The sequence below is a fragment of the Muscardinus avellanarius genome (genome assembly GCF_963383645.1).
Source record: "Muscardinus avellanarius genome assembly, chromosome: 2".
Lineage (NCBI taxonomy): Eukaryota > Metazoa > Chordata > Mammalia > Rodentia > Gliridae > Muscardinus > Muscardinus avellanarius.
Window position 1 is genome coordinate 76,396,023 of NC_137787.1, and position 21,161 is coordinate 76,417,183.

A 21,161-nucleotide genomic window follows, 5' to 3' on the forward strand; every position below is an offset into this window, starting at 1 on the left:
TCCTCCGTCTCCATCACCTAGTCACTAGAGGACCACGTTGGGCCTCCTTTGTGCTACCGAGAGGGGATGGGTCCAAGGAGCGTCTTGTAGAAGTGATGTAAGGGAGGACCTGGCTGGCGGGGAAGATTTCTGCAGGTGGCCAGGCATGTCAAAGTCTGTGACTTTCTCCGGTTATTTGGCCTCTGTGTACTTTTGATTCGCACACGACATTAAATGAGGAAGGAAAATCTGTCTTGAAAAGCAGAGCAGAACACTGTGACATGATGGCCACTGCCTGTGGAGCAAGGGCATTCTTGGCTCAGCAGCCCACTGACCAGGGACTCCTCCCATAGAAATGTGTGCATTCTTGAAAGCTTTGGCTAATTTTTCTGTGTCCTCATCGCTCTGTGTCACCTGCTAATGCTCAATTCCCTGGCTACCATGAAGTGATAGTCCCGATTAGTAATCCAGGCATTTTAAAAAGTCCCGTTTCCCTGGCAATTTCCCTGGCAATCTCCCTCCAACCTTTGGTTTTCTTGGAGAATTGCTTCCCTGTCCTCTGAAAAGGTTGCCCCTGCTCACACAGCAGCCCTGACCACCGCTACCTTCCTGCAGAAGCAAAAGCTAAGTTTCTAGGAGCGAGTGTGATTCACACAGGGAAAAGAATCGTGGGAAGTTCCTCTCACACTGACCGCTGCCGGGCGGGGCTCGGCTCCCTGCACAGGGGCTGCTCACCTTCACGTTGGGAGTGTAGAGATTCCTGAGAGAGGCGAGGGCGGCAGACAGCCCCTCCGTGCTGTACCCGATCCACAAGGCTTGCAGGTGGCTTGAGGAGATTCCTGTCTTCTTACTAAGGCCCTGGAAACAACCAGACACAGATCCCTTGAGCATCTCCCTCCCACCTCCAGCAGCAGTTTGAAAGGGTGGGGGTTCAGGGGCACAGCCAGGCACTGGAGGCAAGGCGGGAAGATGCCTGAAACCGAGGGCAGGGGCATCAGCCTGTCTTTGCCACCTAAGTTGCTCACGTGGGGACAGAATGGTAGATAAGGAGAAATCTTCCCTGTAGAAAAGTAAGTTAGGAGAATAAATGATACAATGAGAGAACTTCCGTCTGTAACTCCAACGAGTGAATGAGTCAGGCGGGGGTCAGTAATGGCTGGTACCGTGACAGCATGAGAAGGAACACAAACGCTCGTCTCCTGACGAGAGAAACTCTGATGACCACAAAGTAATCTTGATTCTGTGCAAGAAGAAAGCGGCCGCCCTAACCTAAGAGGCCTCTAGATACAACTAACCCAGTGACAGGATGCTCAGGGGAGAGAGGAACATGCCCAACTGAGCCTGGCACGCAGGCGGAGCCCCGTGATGTGAAGTCAGGCGGGCCGAGGAGCAAAGGAAAGGGGGTGAAGCTGGAAGCAGGGAGTGCAGGCACACAACTGGAACTCCAGGGCTTGGGAGGCTGGGACAGAACCACAGGTGCAGTCGAGGAGAGCCTCAGAAACTTAGACCCTGCTTCAAAATGAAAAATAAAAAAAGGCTGAGGGTTTAGCTCAGAGGTAGAACGGCCCTGGGTTCCACCTCCTGTGCCACAAAAAAGACAGGGTGGGAAAGTGGGAACTTTTTTTTTTTTTTTTTTTTTGTGGTACTGGGGATGAAATCCACGGGCCTTCTACCTATGATCCTCCTGTCTCAGCCTCCCAAGTGCAGGGATTACAAGCGTGCATCACCACGTCTGGCTAAAGTGGGAACCTTGAGTGAAAAGCAACTGCAAGAGAGAAAAGGTTAAAGCTCAGCTATAGCATTTAGATGCGCTCTCACATGGCAACTACAAAGAAATGCCAGGAAATGATTTAAGTCAGGATGGTGGTTACTTTCAGACAGGAGGGAAGGAATCGTGTTGGGGATGTAGCTCATGGAGGGTTCCTGAGAGGGCTCACAGAGCTGCCTAAAGTTTCCCAAACTGCAAAATGCCAGTGAAGAAACCCTTCTTCTGACTGGTGAGTGCCTTACCTTAAAAATGTGTGCCTTCAGGATGTGGTGGCCCAGCTCCATGGTCTGCTGGCGGTTCAGCTTGCCCTCCTGCCGAGAGAACATGAACGCCAGGAGAGCGTGTCCACTCCTAGGGCGAGAAACACGAGGGCTCGTGACAAAAGGTTCTGTCCTGCCACCCACAGCACTGACACACCGTCCTTGAACAACGGTCCCAGTCTTCCCGGCAGCCTCTGGGCCACCAAGCAGACTGGGTGGACTGCTGCCTCTCCACGTGGTGACAGGTGCTGCTTACTCTTCCAGTCATTTTCAGGTTTCCTTCTGGATCCCCATCTCTGCGGAGGACCTACCCTGAGGCCTGCACAGGGCAGGGCTGGGTCTTCAGAATGCTCTGCTCACCACCAACCACTCCCAGACCCGGGTTGCTGACACAGTGGCCTTCAAGAGCACTACCACTGGGGACTTGGCCAAAGGAAAGGCCTTACAGTCAGAGGAAAGAAAAGCACCAGGCCTTGTTTAGCAAAGGCTCATTATTGGGAATGCCTACTATTCCACACTTGGGTGGAACACAGGTAGTCGCGGCTTGCTGTGGCTCAGTGCCTTGTGACTTAGCAGGTATCGATCATTTATCCCCCACAAATGCCTCCACAAAGAAGCCGTCCTACCACTTGCCCTTCTTGCCTGTCTCCTTGTGAATACTGAAATGGATTAAAGGCTTAAATGGAGACCTAAAACTATGTATGCACTAGAAGAAAACAGAGGAGAAATGCTTCAGGCCAGTGGAATGGCGAGGATTTCTTTTGGATAGGACTACAAAAGCACAAGAAGCAAAAGCAAAAATAGACAAACGGAATGACAAACTTGAAAAATTCTTTGCATAGCAAAGGAATCAACAGAGTGAAGAGAAAAGATACAGAATGGAAGGAAATATTTGCCAACTCTACATCTGACAAAGGGCTATATTTAAAATATATAAGGAACTCGAGCTGGGCATGGTAGCGCACACTTGTAATCCCTGCGCTTGGGAGGCTGAGACAGGAGGATCGCACGGGTTCGAAGCCAGCCTCATCTACTTAGTGAGGCTCTCAGCAACTTAGTGAGACCCTGTTTCCAAATAAAATATAAAATAGGTCTGGGAGTATAGCCCAGAGGTAGAAAGCCTCTGGGTAACACACACACACACACACACACACACACACACACACACACACTATATATATATATATATATATATATATATATATATATATATATATATTTGACAGCAAAAAAAAAAAATAACCAAAACGCAAATCGCTAGTGATAGATCTAAATAGGCATTTTTCTAAAGATATAAATTACCAACAGGTACGTGCAAAAATGCTTAACATCACTATAATTAGGGACAGGCAAATCAAAATGACAATGAAATATCACCTCACACCAGTAAGAATGATTATTATTAAGAAGACTAAAGATAACAAGTGTTTCTGGGCATGGTGCTGCATGCTGGTTATTCTGGTATTTGGGAGCCTGAGACAGAAGAATTGCAGGTTCAAGGCTAGTGTGTTAGTGAGACTGTCTCAAAATAAAAATAAAATAGGGCTGGGGTGTGGCTTAAATGTAGAACACCCCTGGGTTCAATCTACAAAAAATAAATACCACTAAAAATAAGTACCACAAAAATAAATGAATAAATAAAAGGGCTGGGGTATAGCTCAGTGGTAGAAAAATCCTTGGTTCAATCCTCAGAGGGGGAAAAAAAAGCAAGTACTAGTGACTTCTAAGATTTCCTAGAAACTTGTAAGGATGCTTTTAATGTGTTAGGCAAAAACCCCTCACAAAATAAATAAACAAAATTAAAAAGTGAACAATAAACAAGAGAAATGTGTTAGGCAAAAACCCTTCACAAAATAAATAAACAAAATTAAACAAAAGTGAAAAAGAAACATGAGAAAATAGAAATAGGAGCCTCAGCAAGGTTTGGTAGTACATGCCAGTAATTCCAGTTACTTGAGAGTCTGAGACAAAAGGATCACAGGTTCAAGACCTGCCCGAGCAACTTAGATATTGTCTCAAAATAAAAAAACATAAAGGGCTGGGGATGTAGCTCGATAGCTGAGTGCCCGTGGATTCAGTCCCCAGTACTATAAAACAACAACAACAACAAAAAAATTGGACAATAATTCTAAGAGAGAAAAGATGGTTTGTTCAATGTCTAAAATGTTGTGGGAATAGGCAGAAATAAAAAATGAAATGTCATTGCCTCTGGATGCTGGACTTTTCTCCTTGTTTTCCTGTATAACCGAGGCAAAAATATAACTATCTGTAGTGGGGGAAGAAAGGCTAGCATCTCTCAAGACCCTACCCAAATGTCACCAGGTGTGCGAAACACTTCCCAGATATCACTGCCCTCCGCTGGAGGCTTCTCCCCTCTCAAGTCCTAACACATCACAGCACCTCCGAGAATTACATGTCCACCGCATCCACCATCCATCCTGGGATCCCTCTAGAGAGCAGGGTCCTCGACCCAGGCCCCTCTGTATCTGCCAGTCCTCTGCTCAGAGCAGGACGTCAGAGGCTGTTGCCAAATTGAATCAGATGCTCCTTCCAACCGCGTCCTCTATTCTCCCTTTGTGCTGAATGGAGCTCAAGTACCACAGGGTTCTGGGAAAGGGCTGATGCTTGCAGCCTCAGAAGAGGAAGTCCTGCCCTTCTCACCTCCACGCAGGTCAGCCCCCTCCAGGTGATGTCCCCACACATACTGCAGGAACAGCAGCACCCAGGAGTCCTGATCACTAATACTAACTAGTCATCACTCCGCCCTCACCTCTGCCCTCTGCTGCATGAACTTAAAGCTCCACTACCCAAAATGAAGTGAACCTTCCTGATGACTACCATCCTACAACTTCTGTACCCCTTAAAGTCTTCCCATTCATTTTCCTATCTTTACAAACTCATCTACAGCCTTTCTTCCTAGAAAATGCTCTGACTTTGCTGGGTGTGGTGGCATATGTCTATTATTCTAGTACTTGGGAGGCTGAGACAGGAGGATGGCAGGTTCAAGACCAGCCTCAGTAACTTAGCAAGACTCTCCACAATCTAGTGAGACCTTGTTTCAAAACCAAAAATAAAAAGGGCTGCGGGTGTAGCTTGGAGGTATAATGCCTCTGGGTTCAATTCTCAGAAGCATACACACACACACACACACACACACACACACACTCTCTCTCTCTCTCTCTCTCTCTCTCTCTCTCTCTCTCCCCTCCCTTTCTCCCTCCCTCTCCCTCGTTCCCTCCCTCCCTGACTTTTCCTAGATAATCACCTGGCTTGGCTAGCTATTCACCGCACACGTTTCACCTAGCTATTATGATCTGGCTATCAAAAGATAACAATAAACCCGGAGCCCATTGTCACCTAGGAAAACAGCTGCTGCCACATGGAAGGGCAGATGGACCTGCGGGGTGAGCCAGCATGTGTGGGAAGATGGTGCAAGGCTCACAGGTGTCTCTTGGTTTCTGGACCTAAGCAACTGGCCCAAGGCCCACAATAGCCCTATGGGGATAGTCTATCAGCCAGCCCTGTTACTAGAACACGGGCAGTCCTGATGGGGGCAAGCCTGATCCAGCGCAGCTGTTCAAGAGAATGGAAATGCAGGTCAAAGCCGGAGCCAGGCAGGAGTGGAGGGCTTGGACACACCCCGTCTAAAAGCACCTGCACCCTCAAATACTCAACCTCTCACCACCGCCACAGGACAGAGCGGCTGGCCTCCCCCACCTTCCTGTGTCAAGCAGCCTGGGCAGCAAGGAGAACCGTGATGGGACCAGACCCAGACTTGGACACTGAGTGGAACCACTAATACAAAGGGGCCAGGTCACTCATGGTGCTCTCCCCAGGCTCAGACACAACTGATCCCTGCAACCAGGTGCTGCTTGTTCAGGAGGGAGGAGGGGGAGTCCTGGTACAGAGGCTCCAAGACAGATCCCAGGCTCACAGATGGACATGTCTAGAGTCGCCTCATTCCCATGGAGTGGAGGCCACACTCCCCTCTGTGACCCTGTAGAAGCTGTGAGTGGGGGAGGAGAGAGGGCCTGTGAGGGAACCAGGAAAGAAATATCCCAGGCCCTGCCCAGCTTCTCTTCTACCCTAACATACTGGGAGCCCCGATATTCCAGCCAGCAAAGGATGAAAGCACTGAAGTAGAGAGATTTCCCACCGCTCCTCCCTTGGCCCAAAGGGGAGAAAAAAAGCAGCAGAACTGGATTATTCATTCCAGGTTGCCTTTCCACTAAAGCCCTCTCCTCTCGGTGTGGCCTGTGCCCCAAGAGGTGTGGGAGGCACCTACGCACCTGGGCTCGCACAGGAAGGCTGTGCTCTCGCCGTCTGCTCTCCAGACCAGCCACTCCCTGAAGGACGGGTGGCAGAACATGCGGGTTTTGTCTCGCCTCTTAATGAGGAAGCAGGAGAGGGCATCCATCCTCTGCTGAAAGTCTTCCCAGCCCTGCTCGCCTTGGATGTGGCCGGCATTAATCGCCTGAAAAATCTGCTCGTCCGTCATGGGGTGGAGGGACGCGAGGGCCACGTTTAAGATGGGAAGCGCTCTCTCAAAGGCGGATTGGGTCATGAACTTCATGTTGCACTGCAGCAAGTAGAGCTCAGACAGAGACACGGGCACCACTTTGTAGCTGGCGCTCTTAATGACCAGGTGTCCCCTCTGGAAGAGGTCCAAGGTGAGCTTGAGGTACAGGAAGGAGCCCAGGCTCCGCAGCACCAGGTGGCTGCTGACCTTCCCGATGAGGGCGGCGTCGGCCTTGCCATTCAGGGAGATGTTGCTGAGGATGTCCTGGCTGCTGTGGACGCGGTGCTGGACGTAGGCGTGCAGGTCGCTGTGAATGTCTTTGTTGTCTGGGAAGTCATCTAGGGAAAGCTTGACGAAGGGCAATGTGCTTATGATTTCCTGCAGAAAAACGAAAACCCACAGTGTCTCTGCAGATTTCTTTCTTTCTTTTTTTTTTTTTTAACTTTAGTTGCATTTTAAACCGGTTCACTAGTTTTCTTTCAAGGAAGATTTTCATGGATTACCGGGACTCATTGTTTTGTATTAAAACGTGTAATAGGATAAGGTGCAGATAAAAAGCTTATGTGAAAGAAATCCTGATGTGAGATGGAATCAGTAAATGCTTTCCGAAGGCTCCCATCGAGGAGAGCCCAGAGCACACAGCGGCAAGCGGGCCACGGACAGCACAGGGCAGCGAGGCCCGGCAGGTGACCCGATCCCCATGACCCTTACACTGTGCCTGGCTACGTAACATGGATAAATGCTACACATCTGACAACACAGCCGCACACCCAGGCGAGAGGCCTCCCTCTCTGTGCCTCGGGTTCTAGGGTTGTGCAACCCAACCAGGAACCCTGAGACTGCCCCAGGCTGTGTCCCTTGACAGCATGTGGTAAAAGGCTGGCCGCTTCCCTAGTGCATGTTACCATGTTTTTGAACTGAAGTTTGAGTCAACCTTTACAGTGAAGTATGACGAAAATCATAATGGCACAGTGTCATTAAATTTGTTGAGTGTAGTATTAGAAGTTGAATCCGGGGGCATTCTACCACTGAGCCACACCCCTAGGCCTTTTGATTATTTTATTTTAAAACAGTCTTGATATGCTACGGCAGATGTGCACTGTGGCACCCAGCTGTGTTATTCATCTTCACAAAGACCATACTCCGCAGCCAGCGACTGGCAGCTCCTGGAAGCCCAAGTTCCCTTCCTGTCTCTCCCTCATCCCAAAGATAAGCACAGCCTATACCGAACAGCACAGAGGACTCTTGCCTGTTTTTTGTTGTTTTTGTTACTGTTGGTTTTGTTTTTAACCTTCCCACTATTGTTTAATGTTGTAACTGTAGGAAGAGGTTGGAGCGCAGTTGTCCCATTTCACATGGAAGCTAACTGGACCTTAGAACACTCAGAGCCAGGAAGTGAAAGACAGGACCCATTTCTATGCTTCACTCATTGCCAAGTTATGCCCAGTAAAAATGACTGGAAAGTACAGGCACCACATATTCATAAAAAGAAACATCAAGCCTGGCAGGGTATAATTTCAGCTATGTGGGAGGCTAAAGCAGAAGAGTCACAAGTTGGAGGCCAGCCTGGGCAAATGAGTGAGATCCTGTCTCAAAATTTAAAAAAAAGAGAGACAGTTGGGGATGTTGGTCAGTGGCAAAAAGCTTGCCTAGCATGTGGGAAGCCCTGGGCTCGCTCCCTGGTACTGCAAAAACCAGAAAGGCAAAAACAACAACAAAACTGGGTTCAACCGAGGCCTGGTTTAATAAGAAGAAAAAATCCAAACAAACCTTGAATGCTATTTTTAAATAGATATCATCATAAAATAGCAAAAATCAAAAGCTAATGTACTAACTGAAAAAGGACAGGTATAGAGTCAATGGATGACATAATTTATAATTTTAGGGTTCAAATGAAGGGGAAGAACAGAGAAAGGAAAAATCACTTCCTCTCACTGCAAACATCACTGTACAAGAAGTTTTATTTTAAGAAAATTCAGAATAGGCTTTAAAATCTCTCTCATCTCTCACCCTTTCCTTCATAGGGATGAAGGTATGGCTCAGTGGAAAGAGCATGTGCTCAGCATATACAAGGCCCTGGGTTCGATCTCCAGCACCACACACAAAACAAACCCCAGAGAATTCCACTGTGAACCCATGGGAGCAACTACAAGCAGAAATAGCCCTTAACTCTAGTAGACCAGTTGGCCAGAAACCTCAACCAGCCTAGTAGTCTGAATTATGGCAAGCTGGAACTCCATACTGCCATTTGAGGATCTTGGTAAATATTCCTTGGAGGCCACAAAGGTCAGTTTGCCCTTTGGGGCTCTTTGGGCTGATTTTTCAAATTCCTGACACAGTTTTCAATTCAGCAGTCAAAGAATTTGCAACAGTTTGGGTTATTTGTATTTATCACTGTACAACTGGGATATGGGGTTTGGAAGAAGGTTTGAGAATTCTTTCATTACCTGAAAATTTGTTCTTACAGTTACAATCAGCTTCAGCCAAGCAGGAAATTTAGAAATAATTTTGGTAATAAATGAAGAAAGCGTATCTCCATAATCAGGTTTATGAAACTCAGCTTCATTTAAACCATCTATCAAAATAATGTATTCTTCTTCAGGAATTTTCTGCTCTAAAAGAAAAATTTTTTTTTTCATAAGAAATTATACGTTTCTATAAGATGGCACCACCCAGTATATTTTAATGCACAGTTTAAAGTGTTAGCAAAAACTAAAAAGGTTTACATATGGCAGAAGACATAGATTTCACAGAAGCATATTTTCTATTAAATTTATAATGAAAACCTGAGCACAGAGCCAAAAGAAAATCAATTCTCACAAAACAGTTTTCAGAAACATATTGCATTACACACATTAGCAGAATCTCAATCATGTATATAATACAGTTAGCTCTTCACAAGCTGCTGCCACTAGGGCAGTCTACGGCAAAGATAACTAATACACAGGGACAAATATGGAAAAGACACTGGGTCCCCCATGAGAACGCCTCAGTAGATTCCAGGCAAGGAAATCTGACCTCCCCCGGCACAGGCTAACCCTGCCACTCAAGCATATGGCAGTAAGAGGTCGGCTTTCCACATTCCCATAGCAGGGCCCTTTCCCCCAAAGCCCAAGTCTAGTTCTGTACCTATTAGTGCCAGTTTTCTGCCCAGGGAATGGAGAAATGATGACATATCTTTCTCAATCCCTCTCTCTAGCACCTTCGGGCAGCACTGCTGTGCAGGCAGGTGATTAGCTCAGAAGGTACAGAGCAAAGGAGAGGAAGGATGGAAACTTGAAGGGCCCATGTCATTAATATTTGGTGGGGGAGGAGAATCAAATGGAAGCCTCTAGATATGACTTTGGATTTCAAAAAACATACTGGACAATTTCCCAAACAATCCACCTATTCCCCTGCCACCTAGAAATGTGAAGTAGTTAGGCAAGTCTTCAGGATAAGTCATTAAATAGCTTACAGTTATGTTAGAAGCCAGATCAGGCCTCCTGAAGATGAAGAACTATTGAGCTCAAGACAAGAAGCAGAGGCACAAAAGCTCTGCCTGGCTTTTTTTTTTTTTTAAGCCTAAAAGCAAGACATAAATTTCTAAAGGTATCCTAGTTTCTATGAAAAAGGACCAATACTAATCAATGAGGACAAGCACAGACCCTCATCAGCTGGAATTTACATACAGCTTTACTAACTAGCCCTTACAAACTTCCCCATATTTTTACTTTCTAACCCTAAAAGCCTAAAAGGGCTTTTGTCTTACCATTTCTCTAAAAATCACTGGGGCTTTTTGTTTGTTTGTTTTTGCTGAAGATCCCATAGAAGCCAAAGTTTGAAAGTCCCTACTCTGACTTACCTTTTGTTGAGGTTTTTGCACTGTACCCATTAATAAATTCACTTGCTGTTCTCCTATTAATCTACCTATTGTTGGTTCATTCTAAAGACTGGATATTAAGCCTTCAGAGGAACAGAGGACTTCTCCTCTCCCTGTGACTGCAGACTGGCTTCTCCGGAGCTGTTCAGTTGTAGGATCCATTCCTAACAGAGATGTTTCACTGAGAACTACACCACCAAGGGGTGTAGCGGGATCTCAGGAGACTCTGGCTCTGATAGGGGACCGTATATACACTGATTCATGCACATCCTCTCCCTGCCTCCCCAGGGCTGGGCTGACCACCTTCCTTGGGCATGAGGTGCCTGCAGAGGGGGCTTTGGGAGGTACCATTTCTCAGGTTTGTGAGAGGCTCCAGCACTCCTCTCTTGAAAGCAGCCACGGGGTCTTGCACGCAGGACCTGAGGCTCAGCATGCTCTGCAGCTGTGGCTCCTTTATCAGAAGGTCTCTGTAGGCGGCCAGCTGATGGGACCGGCAGAGCAAAGCTGAAATGCTGTGCACGAACTCGGGCACCAGGCACGTGTATGTGTTATCAGCCTGGCAGTAGTGGTAGGCGACCACCTAGGGCAGAAGCAGAGCTTGGGTCAGCGTCACCCCACCCTCTCCACATAGCTCTGTCCACAACCTCCAACATGAACGGAACTCTGCCTGTTCAATGGGATAACCAGACACGCTGCATCTATTCCCCAAGACCAAGTCGCTGGTTAGCTTAGTTGATTCATTTATTCCTTCCTTCGTGCTGTTTGCTAAGTTCTTGGCCGACCTCTAATTGCAACTACAAATTCATCTTGATGAGCACAAAAATCAGCACAACTTATTCTGTATTGAATATCCACGGAGAGAAGTCGTGAATAAATCCCAAAGCCTCCCCTGGCTCCAAGCACTTCCAGGCGACCCCAGTGCCCTCCACTCTGCCATCCGCGGTGCATTTCTGTTCTCAGAAATAGCAGCATCACTTTAGCTGACCCTAAAAAGCAGGTGATCCAGTTGGTGGCTCTAAATCCCAGGCTGCACAGTCCCTGAGGCTTCTTCCTTCTGGGGGAAGGGTCTTAAGTGCTCAGCCCCTCCCCCACCCACACCTCTTCAAAGGGCACTGGGGAGGTCAAACAGGGACAGCAAAGCATGAGAATCAGAAGTGACTGGATTTCTGCCTGTCACGTGAAGTGGCGCAGGAGAAGAGACAGGGAGCTGCCCCAGTACTGAGGGTGTGAGCAGCCCTGGCTCTCAGGGATCTGCAGCAGCAGCAGCAGCAGTGGGTCATGGGTTGGCGAGACCCAAGGAGAGTGCCAGGAAGAACTCTTGGGAATGGGCGGCATGCTCTCAAGAAATGGGAAATCCTACACACTTCCACATGAAGATGAAAGGGAGAATGTAAGTGTGAGTTAGGGGAGCTGAAAAAGGGCCGAGCCCTTGTGTAAAATGCTGTTTCAGCGGGTCTGAGTTACCACTTTCCACTCAGCTCTGCATCCCCTGCGTCAAGAGAACCACCAGCCTCAGCGCACAGCTGAGGGCGCAGGCACCCAGGCTAAGTGCCACGACAGGGACGAAGATCTAGAGTTAGGTTCCCACGGTTGTGGGTTCTTAGAAATGGACCGCTTTTCTCAGGCCACCTTGGAACCACCGTGGCTTGCGATTAAATGTCTCATCAGCACTCAGAAGACCCACGGTTGTGGGTTCTTAGAAATGGACCGCTTTTCTCAGGCCACCTTGGAACCACCGTGGCTTGCGATTAAATGTCTCATCAGCACTCAGAAGAAAGCTGATTGCTCTTTAGTTCACACCTGAAGAGAAGTGAGCAGGAAAAGGTGTGAGGACCCCGTGAGCGCGTGCAAACTACCATGAGGCGGCTGGCACTCCAGTCTCACCTGTGTTGGACAGAGCGGCGTGGCAATGCAATGGTAGATGGAGAAATCACTTTAGGGCCATAACCCATTGTTATATATTAATAAAGTGAATTTAAATTGCCCGAGTATATCATTGGATGTAAAAACAGGCATACTTTTGGGACCTGTTTGCTGCATTCTGTGTGCCTGAGTACTGGATCTCTGGTGTAAGATGCACTTCTGTGTGGGTCACATCTAAGGGATTTGGAAACTCATAGCAGGTGGCCGTGGAGTCTGCACTGCACCCCTCACCTCGGGCCACCTGTTCACAACCACAGGACTGTCCTGAAGTGGCGGTCAGGGCTGACAGTGCCACGAGCTGCTGTCATCAGGGAGCAGACAAAGCAGAGGGGATGCGGGGCCAAGCAGCATTTGTTTCCATTCTTTACACCCTCCTCGTCCCCAGGGGCGGCCTCAGGAAGTGGCCCTCAGTGCTGCCATGTCTGGTGGCTCTCTACCTCCACCACCTCACTCCACTGTGGCCAACGGAGACCCAAGCGGCTCATGAAGGCGAGAAACATAACCACCATATGCCCACCCAAGGCAGCTCCTGAGCCAGGGATCATGCAGAGTGGGAGGAAACTTGCAGAAAGTCCTTGAGGAGCATGCATTTAGGAAGGGAGGGTCAGCCAAGTCTCTTTTACAACCTCCTAAGAAACTTCTGACAGGAAGACACAGGGGGCCGGAGGCCCCAGCAACAGTAGGCAGGCAGAACAAGTCTGGGTCAAGTTAAAAGCGCCCAATCTGCTGCTCCCAGAGCAAAGAGAACAGGTGCTGAGGGTGGATTTGTGGGAGCATGCGCTCTCCTCTGCTGCTCTGTGGAACTCTTTCAATCTACTGTTTTATTTATTTATTTTTTTTGTGGTACTGGGGTTCCTGGAAACCTGTCTACCTCCAGGCTACACTTCCACACCTATTTTTTTTTTTTTTTTGAAACAGGGTCTCTTAAAGCCAGCACAGCTGACTTTAAACTTGCGCGATCCTCCTGTCTCCGCCTCCCAAGCGCGGGGATTACAAGCGTGCGCCACCACGCCCGGCGTTTTCAATCTACTGTTTGAGATGAATAGAAGTCCACTGCCAGGCCCTTAGAAGTTTACTCTCATTAATACCTTTCATTTGGAGTACTCTGTCACAATTTTATGGGGAGTTACACTTAAGCAGTTGTTCCTATTTTAATATCCCTTTCCCAATTCACTTCTCAGAGACCAACCTAGCCAATCCCCATCTGCTTACCTTAGAAGCAAGGTATTTCACCGCATCCTCTCTTGGCCTCTGGTTTTCGGGAGTGCCAGTCCCGGTTGGGGTGTTGGCCACACTAAGACCACTGGCAGAAGAACTCGGTGAAAGCAGTGGAGTGAAAGGAAGATCCTGGGCGGGGTCTGCTGCTGAAGAGGAGAGCCGTCTCATCAGAATGCCAGCACAGGCAGGACAGGTGGAATATAGTTCTTGATTGGTCCAGGAAGTGTTTTAATAGGTCATGAGTGAACATGGCCCCACATGAGGGCTCTGATGGGCCCACCAGCCCCAACCCATCTTCCAGGCACCCAGACCCCTCCCCAGAGGACCACTGTTTCCAATTTCCTTTATTAGATTCTTTTTAGTCAAATAAAAAGAATTCTCAAATGCCTCCCTTGTTTTGTTTACTATATTTAAAGACACTTTTCTGGTAATGGGTTTATTACATATAAAATTAGAAGTCAGCTGGGCATGGTGGCGCATGCTTGTAAACCCAGCATTTGGGAATCTGAGACAGGAGGATCATGGTTCAAGGACAGCCTCAGCTACTTATTGAGGCCCATTGCAACTCAGTGAGATCCTGTTTCAAAAAATAAGGAATTAAAAAAAAAATAGGGCTGGAGGTATAGCTCAGAGGTAGAATGCCCCTGGGTTCTATCCCAGTACCGCAAAAAAATTAATAATATTAGCAATCAATAGAAGAATAAAATATTTGGCTACTCTATCTCCCAACTAAGTCTAACTTCTTTATACTTTACATAAATTCAGTATAGAAAACAAAGGCTGTGGTAAACAGAATATAAAAGAATTTGAAAAGACCTCAATAGCTTAGTGAGGTCATATTTTAAAATGAAAAATTAAGCCAGGCGTGGTGGCACATGCTTGTAATCCCCGCACTTGGGAGGCGGAGACAGGAGGATCGCGCTGGTTCAGAGACAGCCTTGCTGGCTTAAGAGACCCTGTTTCCAAATAAAAAAACACTATAAAAAATAGGTCTGGGAGTGTAGCCTGGAGGTAGAAGGGCTTCCAGGAACCCCAGTACCACCAAATAAATAAATAAATAAATAAATAAATAAATAAATAAATAAATAAAATGAAAAGTTAAGTTGGGCGTGGTAGTGCATGCCGGTATTCCTAGTAAATAGGAGGCTGAGACAGGAAGATCGCAGGTTCAAGACCAGACTCAACAATTTAGTGAGATTCTCAGCAATCTAGAGAGACCCTGATTTCAAACAAAAAATAAAAAAGGGCTGGAGGTATGGATCAGAGGTTCAATCTTTAGTACAAAAAAGAAAAAAAGAAAAAAGAATTTTGTATTAGATTCCATCTGGCTTGTCTTTTCAGAAGCCCAATTCCTTGGTTTTAGGACCCAAACTTTCCCAAATCACTTAATCAGGCCTCCCTGCCCTATCCCTGCCTGTGTAAAGAGGGAAGCAGGGGTTCCCCATCAGGAGAACATCAGAGAAGGCTAGCCTCACCCCAGACTGTAGCTAAATACATGTGACGACAGATGGAAATAGTCAAGATTGTTCACTTAGCATAGGATGGCAAACCTGATACAGTATCTGGAACAACTTAAGGAAAACTGGTAATTTATGTCTACTCAAATAGCAATTTCCTCCATCTTATATTAATATAACAAACTAGACAAGTAATTAAACATGAACATACTTTTAGGTGATGAGCCGGGGCTGTTGGAAGCAATCTGTCTCATGCGGCTCCCGTGGCAGCTCAGAGCCACCAACTTGGAAATGATTGCTGTCTTCCCAAATCCCACGCTGCCAACAACAACCGCGCCTCTATTTTCTGCCAGTTCTGTGTTCCTCAAGTTTTCTTCTATCTGGTGAAAGAGCCAATCCCTTCCCACAAACACGGAGTCTGTTGTGATGCTTGGTACTTCAAACAGAAGGGGCTTCAACAAAATGTCTTGTGGCTTGTAGGGAGCAAATCGTGCTTTAAGAAAAAATAACTTCTTTAAGAAAAATGTCGATTTTATGCACTAAGAAACTAGATATAATATTGCTGTCTGGATTTAAGTCTTTCTAGTTCTGTTCTATAAATATTTCTGTAATATAACATTTATGGTATCCTATTGGTCCCACAAAGTGTCCTATTAAAATGACTTGTGTGGCACAGGAAGACATGGGACAAGGCTGATATAGTCCAAGGAATAGAGATAAAACTGATTCTTTGGTAACAAGAAAATGAGCATTAAATTACCCTTCACTCCAAAATAACAATGCAAAATTATTATATAAACCAGAAGCAATTTAATCATATATTTAAAAGAAGTAAAAAACTATTAAGGATAACCTCCTAGCATGCCTTATAGATACATTTTTAACATGCACACACACTTTATATCCTTTCTTAAAAACAGTTGATTTTAATGCTTGTTAATACTTTTCATTTTCTTTTTTAATATTTTATTTTTTAATTAATTTTTTTGCAATACTGGGGATTGTACCCAAGGGCATTCTACCTCCAAGCTACATCCCCAGCCCTATTTTTTATTCTATTTTGAAACAGAATTTCATAAACTTGTGGCGTGTCTCACTAAGTACCTGAGGCTGCCGTGACCTGTGATCCTCCTGTCTCAGCCTCCTAAGTACTGGGATTATTAGCATGTGCCACCATGCCTGGCTATTAGACACTTTCTTTGTGTGTGTGTGTATGTGTGTGGTACTGGGGGTGGAACCCAGAGGCTTTCTACCTCTGGGCTATACTCCCAGACCTATTTTATATTTTATTTGGAAACAGGGTCTCACTAAGTTGCTGAGAGCCTCACTAAGTAACTGAGGCTGGCTTCGAACCTGAGCGATCCTCCTGTCTCAGCCTCCCAAGCGCTGGGATTACAAGCGTGTGCCTCCACGCCCAGCTATTAGACACTTTCAACACTGACTGAACCAGCTCACTGTATCCACTATGACACTGGATGCAAGGATAAATACCTTTAGCTTCCTGTGCCCTTCCTCCAGCTGTACTGTGCCACGGTAATCTAATGGATGTCCGGAGAGGAGCATTTCTCTGCCCATCTAAATAACTCAGGTCTTCCAATTTTGTAGAGCTTGTTGCTGTAATATTAAATAGAAGTTTATTTTAATACCATACCTAAACTACTGTAAGCTATATATATATATATATATATATATATATATATATATATATATATATATAAATTCCTAAGCCATTTGGCTCAGTCTCTCAACAAAATTTACTTGAAGATATTTATTTTTTCTGGCGATGCTGTTAACCAAAAAGTGGTAAAACCCAAATGCTATTCATTCTTAAATCACAGTTATGCTGCATGGTCGCCGGAATTCCCCATTATTCCTGAGAAGAGGCAGACTTCACCACAGATTTTTTTTGTTTGTTTATCAAGAAACTTGACAACCAAGACTCATGCAGTAAAACTTCAATACTTACTATAAACACGTATCATGGTACTGGATTCTTCTTTGCGGCTCTGGGGAGCTTTCTGCTGTTTGGAATCCTAGCCTTGTTAATTAAATAAGCAGAATCTGCACGCACAATTTTGGAACACTAGAAGTGCTCAGGAATATAAGTCCAAGCACTTGCTTAACTTTTAAATATGTTTTAACAGGTTATATATTATGCTATATTTATAGGTTTGTACATGTATTTTTTAAACTCAATAAATAAGTAATTATGTTTACCTCTAACCAAATCAATAAGATTCATGGCACATAGGTACCCGTTAAAATTAAGGGTATATATATATATGTGTGTGTATATATATATATATATATTTAAAATAGTATACAATAATTAAAATAACTACTCTAAAAATGGCATAAAATAATTGGCAAATCTTAGAAGCAAATATATAGTACATGTCTTTGCCTACTCCCCTTCAAAAAAAATCCCTCTTATTTACATACACATCCCAAATCAAAATGAGAAATCTAAATAAAGTTAACCTAACTTGGTTTATGGGTTAAGTGGTCCAACATTAAGTGCTGCTGATCTTAGACATATGATCATCTCCCAAGAAAATAAAATATATACATCATTTTAGAGCAAATAAGGATCCCAGGGGGAGTTTCATTCCAACAGCTAAGGATCCTAGAACTGAATTAGTGGAACCAGGCATCAGGGACAGAAATCAAGGTGGACCGTATGTCTTCTGAAAACTCCCTGGGTACACCACAGCTATGGCCCAGCCTTCAGCTGCCCCCAGCGCCACCTGTCCTGAGCCCTTTCTGCATTCCCTCCTAAGGCTCCATCATTTCTTCTTCGAGGTCTGCAACACTCCCTCTCATTCTGTCATTGGACAGGCACCTGGGGACTCTGGGCTTGACTCAGGGGTGCCTGGTCCCCTCTTACAGCCTCCTCAAAAGACAATCAAACATGGGCTCTACTGTTCACCTCTCAGCCAGAAGGGAAACATCTGGAATCCTACCTTCATAACAGGCACACCTGTGTCCTTTTGGTGTATAGCCACAGCTTGATTACACAGCACACACATTTAAGTGAATATTCTGCACACAGCCAGGGACCACACTAACATCCCCCATTAGAAATATTCAGCTAATTCTCTCTGTAGGACTTCCAAACAGACCCAAGGCAGAGTTACCCAAGAGCAGCCTTGAGCTTCTCTCCGGGTCTTTCATAACCAGGGTGTATGAACTTCACGGAGGGATGATTGCTACCCCCCAGCCCCCATAGCTCCAGGATCCCTACAGACACACAGTTTATAACATATTTCTAGGCTCCTACTGGAGATCTGGGACTGTGGCCCCTCTGCCTGGCACACCTCATGGTGAATGCGCCCATGGTGGCTCAGGCAAGAGGGGCCGTCACAGACAGCCACAGTCCGCAACTCACTTCAGAGCTCAAACAGCCACAAATGTTCCACATGCTGCTTCAGCCCCAGAAAACACAAAGATGCCGAGAGCCTCAAAAGAGGCGCCTGTTTCCCCTCTTTCTCTGACCCCTTAGAACATAACATTTGGTTTCTCATTTTGTGGCAACTAAGAGGATCTAAAATATGTGACTATAAAGTACATTCCAAATAACAAACTGCCACAAAGCCCTACTCTGGTGTGAGTACAGGTGATGGTGAGATTTCAGTGCCTCTGTTTTCAGATTTCTAGTCACCAGAGCATCAGCTTCAAAGCATGCAATTAAGCAGCCTAGCAATTCCAACACACTTGGCTGATTTTCCTTTTCAAATGAGATTAAGCCAAGATGAAAGATGCATTTAGGGTCACAGGACACCCGATGCAGCTACCTCTGCTTTCTAAGGTGTTTTCGGAGCCACAGACAGAGGCCTGAGAGTAGGAGCAGAGAGTCTGCAGCTGCTTAGCTCTGTGCCCAGGTGTGCCCCACCTGGCAGAGTGGGTAACCCAGCTATTCTGCCTTCACACACATCATGGTGCATTCTCGGACATTACCAGTTGATGAACCGTAATGGATGTTTTTAAAATCCTAAAAACTATTCAGGGCCAGGAAAAATCAGAGACAAAGCAAAAGCCTCATGTTCCAGCAATCTACTACTACTACTGACATCACTACAATAAAATCAATTACACACTTACTGTAGACACACACACACACACACACACACACACACACACACACACACACATATCTGGGTGAGATGCACATTTCAAGATCCTGCAAGAAGAGAGGTCTGAGAGAGCTCTAAACTGAACAAGGAGCAACATCTGCAAACTGTAAATCAGGGCCGAGCACAGGCAAATGCCAGTATGACCAAGGCGATTGAGATAGGTGATTGCATTTGTCGATTTCCTAGAGAATTAAGTACAGTGCCAAAAAAGTAATCAAGAAATAATAGAACCTATTGCCCAATTTCTAAATTACTATGTCATACATTTTGATGTGACATATAGCTTTTCCAATCAATTCTGCCCAACACCTGCCTTTACAAAGAACATCTCTGTGTAGTTAAACTATCTCCAAACCTAGCCAACTTATTTATACAATCTTTGACCAAAAAAAGTGTGTCAGACAGTTGAGAGACAATCACAGTTTTTGTGGCATCTTGGCAGTGAAGGCTGGAAACCTTGGAACTGCTTTTGCATCTTCCTGGTGGCTGGGCCATGATGGTGATGGTGATGATGATAGTGATGGTGTTGGTGGTGTTGATGGTGATGGTGATGGTGGTAGTGGTGGTAGCAGTGATGGTGGTGATGGTGTTGGTGTTAGTGGTGGTGGTGGTGGTGATGATGGTAGTGGTGGTAGTGGTGGTGGTGATGGTGATGGTGTTGTTGTTGGTGGTGGTGGTGATAGTGGTGGTGGTGGTAGTGGTGGTGGTAGTGGTGGTAGCAGTGATGGCAGTGATGGTGATGGTGTTAGTGTTAGTGGTGATGGTGGTGGTGGTGGTGATGATGGTAGTGGTGGTAGTGGTGGTGGTGATGGTGTTGGTATTAGTGGTGTTGGTGGTGGTGATGGTGGTGGTGGTGGTGTTGGTGGTAGAGGGGGACTCTGGGAATAGAGGCCTACTATCACTTGTGAATCCTTACTCTACTGTCAATCACCAAAGTACCTTTCCTACCAAATGGCAGTTCACCTATGTTTAAGTGGATCTTAATATGCAAATACTTCCAAAAGATTTTATATGGTGCTTCATGGCTGATTTCAATCTAACATTGAGTGTTCCCTGTCTGTAGCAGCCTGCCTTTTACTTATTAAACAAACAGTGTTTCACATCCTGCCATTTCCTTTCAACTGAGGTTCAGCTTTAGGGATGGGAAGGTGAGTGAGGAAGAATCTTCCAGGATCCTGGCTTGCTCACATATGCCAGGAGGTAAGGCACTTGCCTATTTCCTTCCAAAATATGCATGTAGTTTTCAAAATATGCAATATAGGAGAAATGAGTAAACCCATTAGGCTAGGCATTATCTGCTAAACCTTCCTATTCCACAGGAGGTCTAGCTCAAGGGCACACATAGGAGCTAATGCTTGAGCACAGTATAAATAAAAAAGCTCAGCTCTATACTCATGGCAGCCTTCTGGAACAGCTCTACTCATACCCACTGTCACGACACATAGCAGGAGATCACACAGAACATTCAGCAAAAAATATAACCTCAAATGGGCTGCTTTGAACACTGCACACACAAAAAATCAATGTATTAATGTGTTTCCTAGTTTTAAGACAGACTGATTAAATTGAATACAACTTTGGTATTTTGTTGCAGAAAATAAAGCCTTCACGTTTTAGTAGAATACAAGTGACCCATTCATTTTAACTACGCGAATCCGCCCCAAACCGCCCTGGGTGTAACATATTTTGTTAAAGGGTGGCAGGGTGGTGAAAGAACACAAAACCTTTTTGCAGAACCACCAGTCAATACACACTGCACTCTCTAGTACAGTCTCTGGCAGCCATGCCAAATCCCTCTGCTTCCTTTGAAAGTGAATTAGAATTGTACCTCAGAACTTTTCCATTAGGGCCATTTATTTACCAGCTGCTTCAGAGTTCCATCATAAAAAAAACAAAACACCTAACAACAGCCAGAATGACCCAGCACATCTTGCAGGAGCAGTACAAATTACAGAAAAACCCTGTGATGTAGGAAGAGAGGGTCTGGGTGTGTGCATTAGTAGGGGAGATGTGTTAAGTGCTACAATGGTAAGGAAGAATCA

General features: G+C 45.7%; 1 protein-coding gene across 4 annotated transcripts in view; it reads right to left on the minus strand.

Annotated features, from left to right (window-relative positions):
* The window catches only part of TANC1 (tetratricopeptide repeat, ankyrin repeat and coiled-coil containing 1), a gene marked incomplete at both ends in the record, with an annotated part of 266,865 nt that overhangs the window by 42,239 nt on the left and 203,465 nt on the right, over window positions 1-21,161 (minus strand). For all 4 annotated transcript variants that reach the window (XM_080688764.1, XM_080688762.1, XM_080688763.1 and 1 more), the window contains 8 exons: window positions 715-837; window positions 1,990-2,098; window positions 6,297-6,904; window positions 8,974-9,140; window positions 10,737-10,968; window positions 13,524-13,675; window positions 15,198-15,479; window positions 16,478-16,600. In XM_080688764.1, the coding sequence (XP_080544890.1) occupies window positions 715-837; window positions 1,990-2,098; window positions 6,297-6,904; window positions 8,974-9,140; window positions 10,737-10,968; window positions 13,524-13,675; window positions 15,198-15,479; window positions 16,478-16,600 (1,796 nt within the window). The remainder of the gene's footprint in view (window positions 1-714; window positions 838-1,989; window positions 2,099-6,296; window positions 6,905-8,973; window positions 9,141-10,736; window positions 10,969-13,523; window positions 13,676-15,197; window positions 15,480-16,477; window positions 16,601-21,161) is intronic.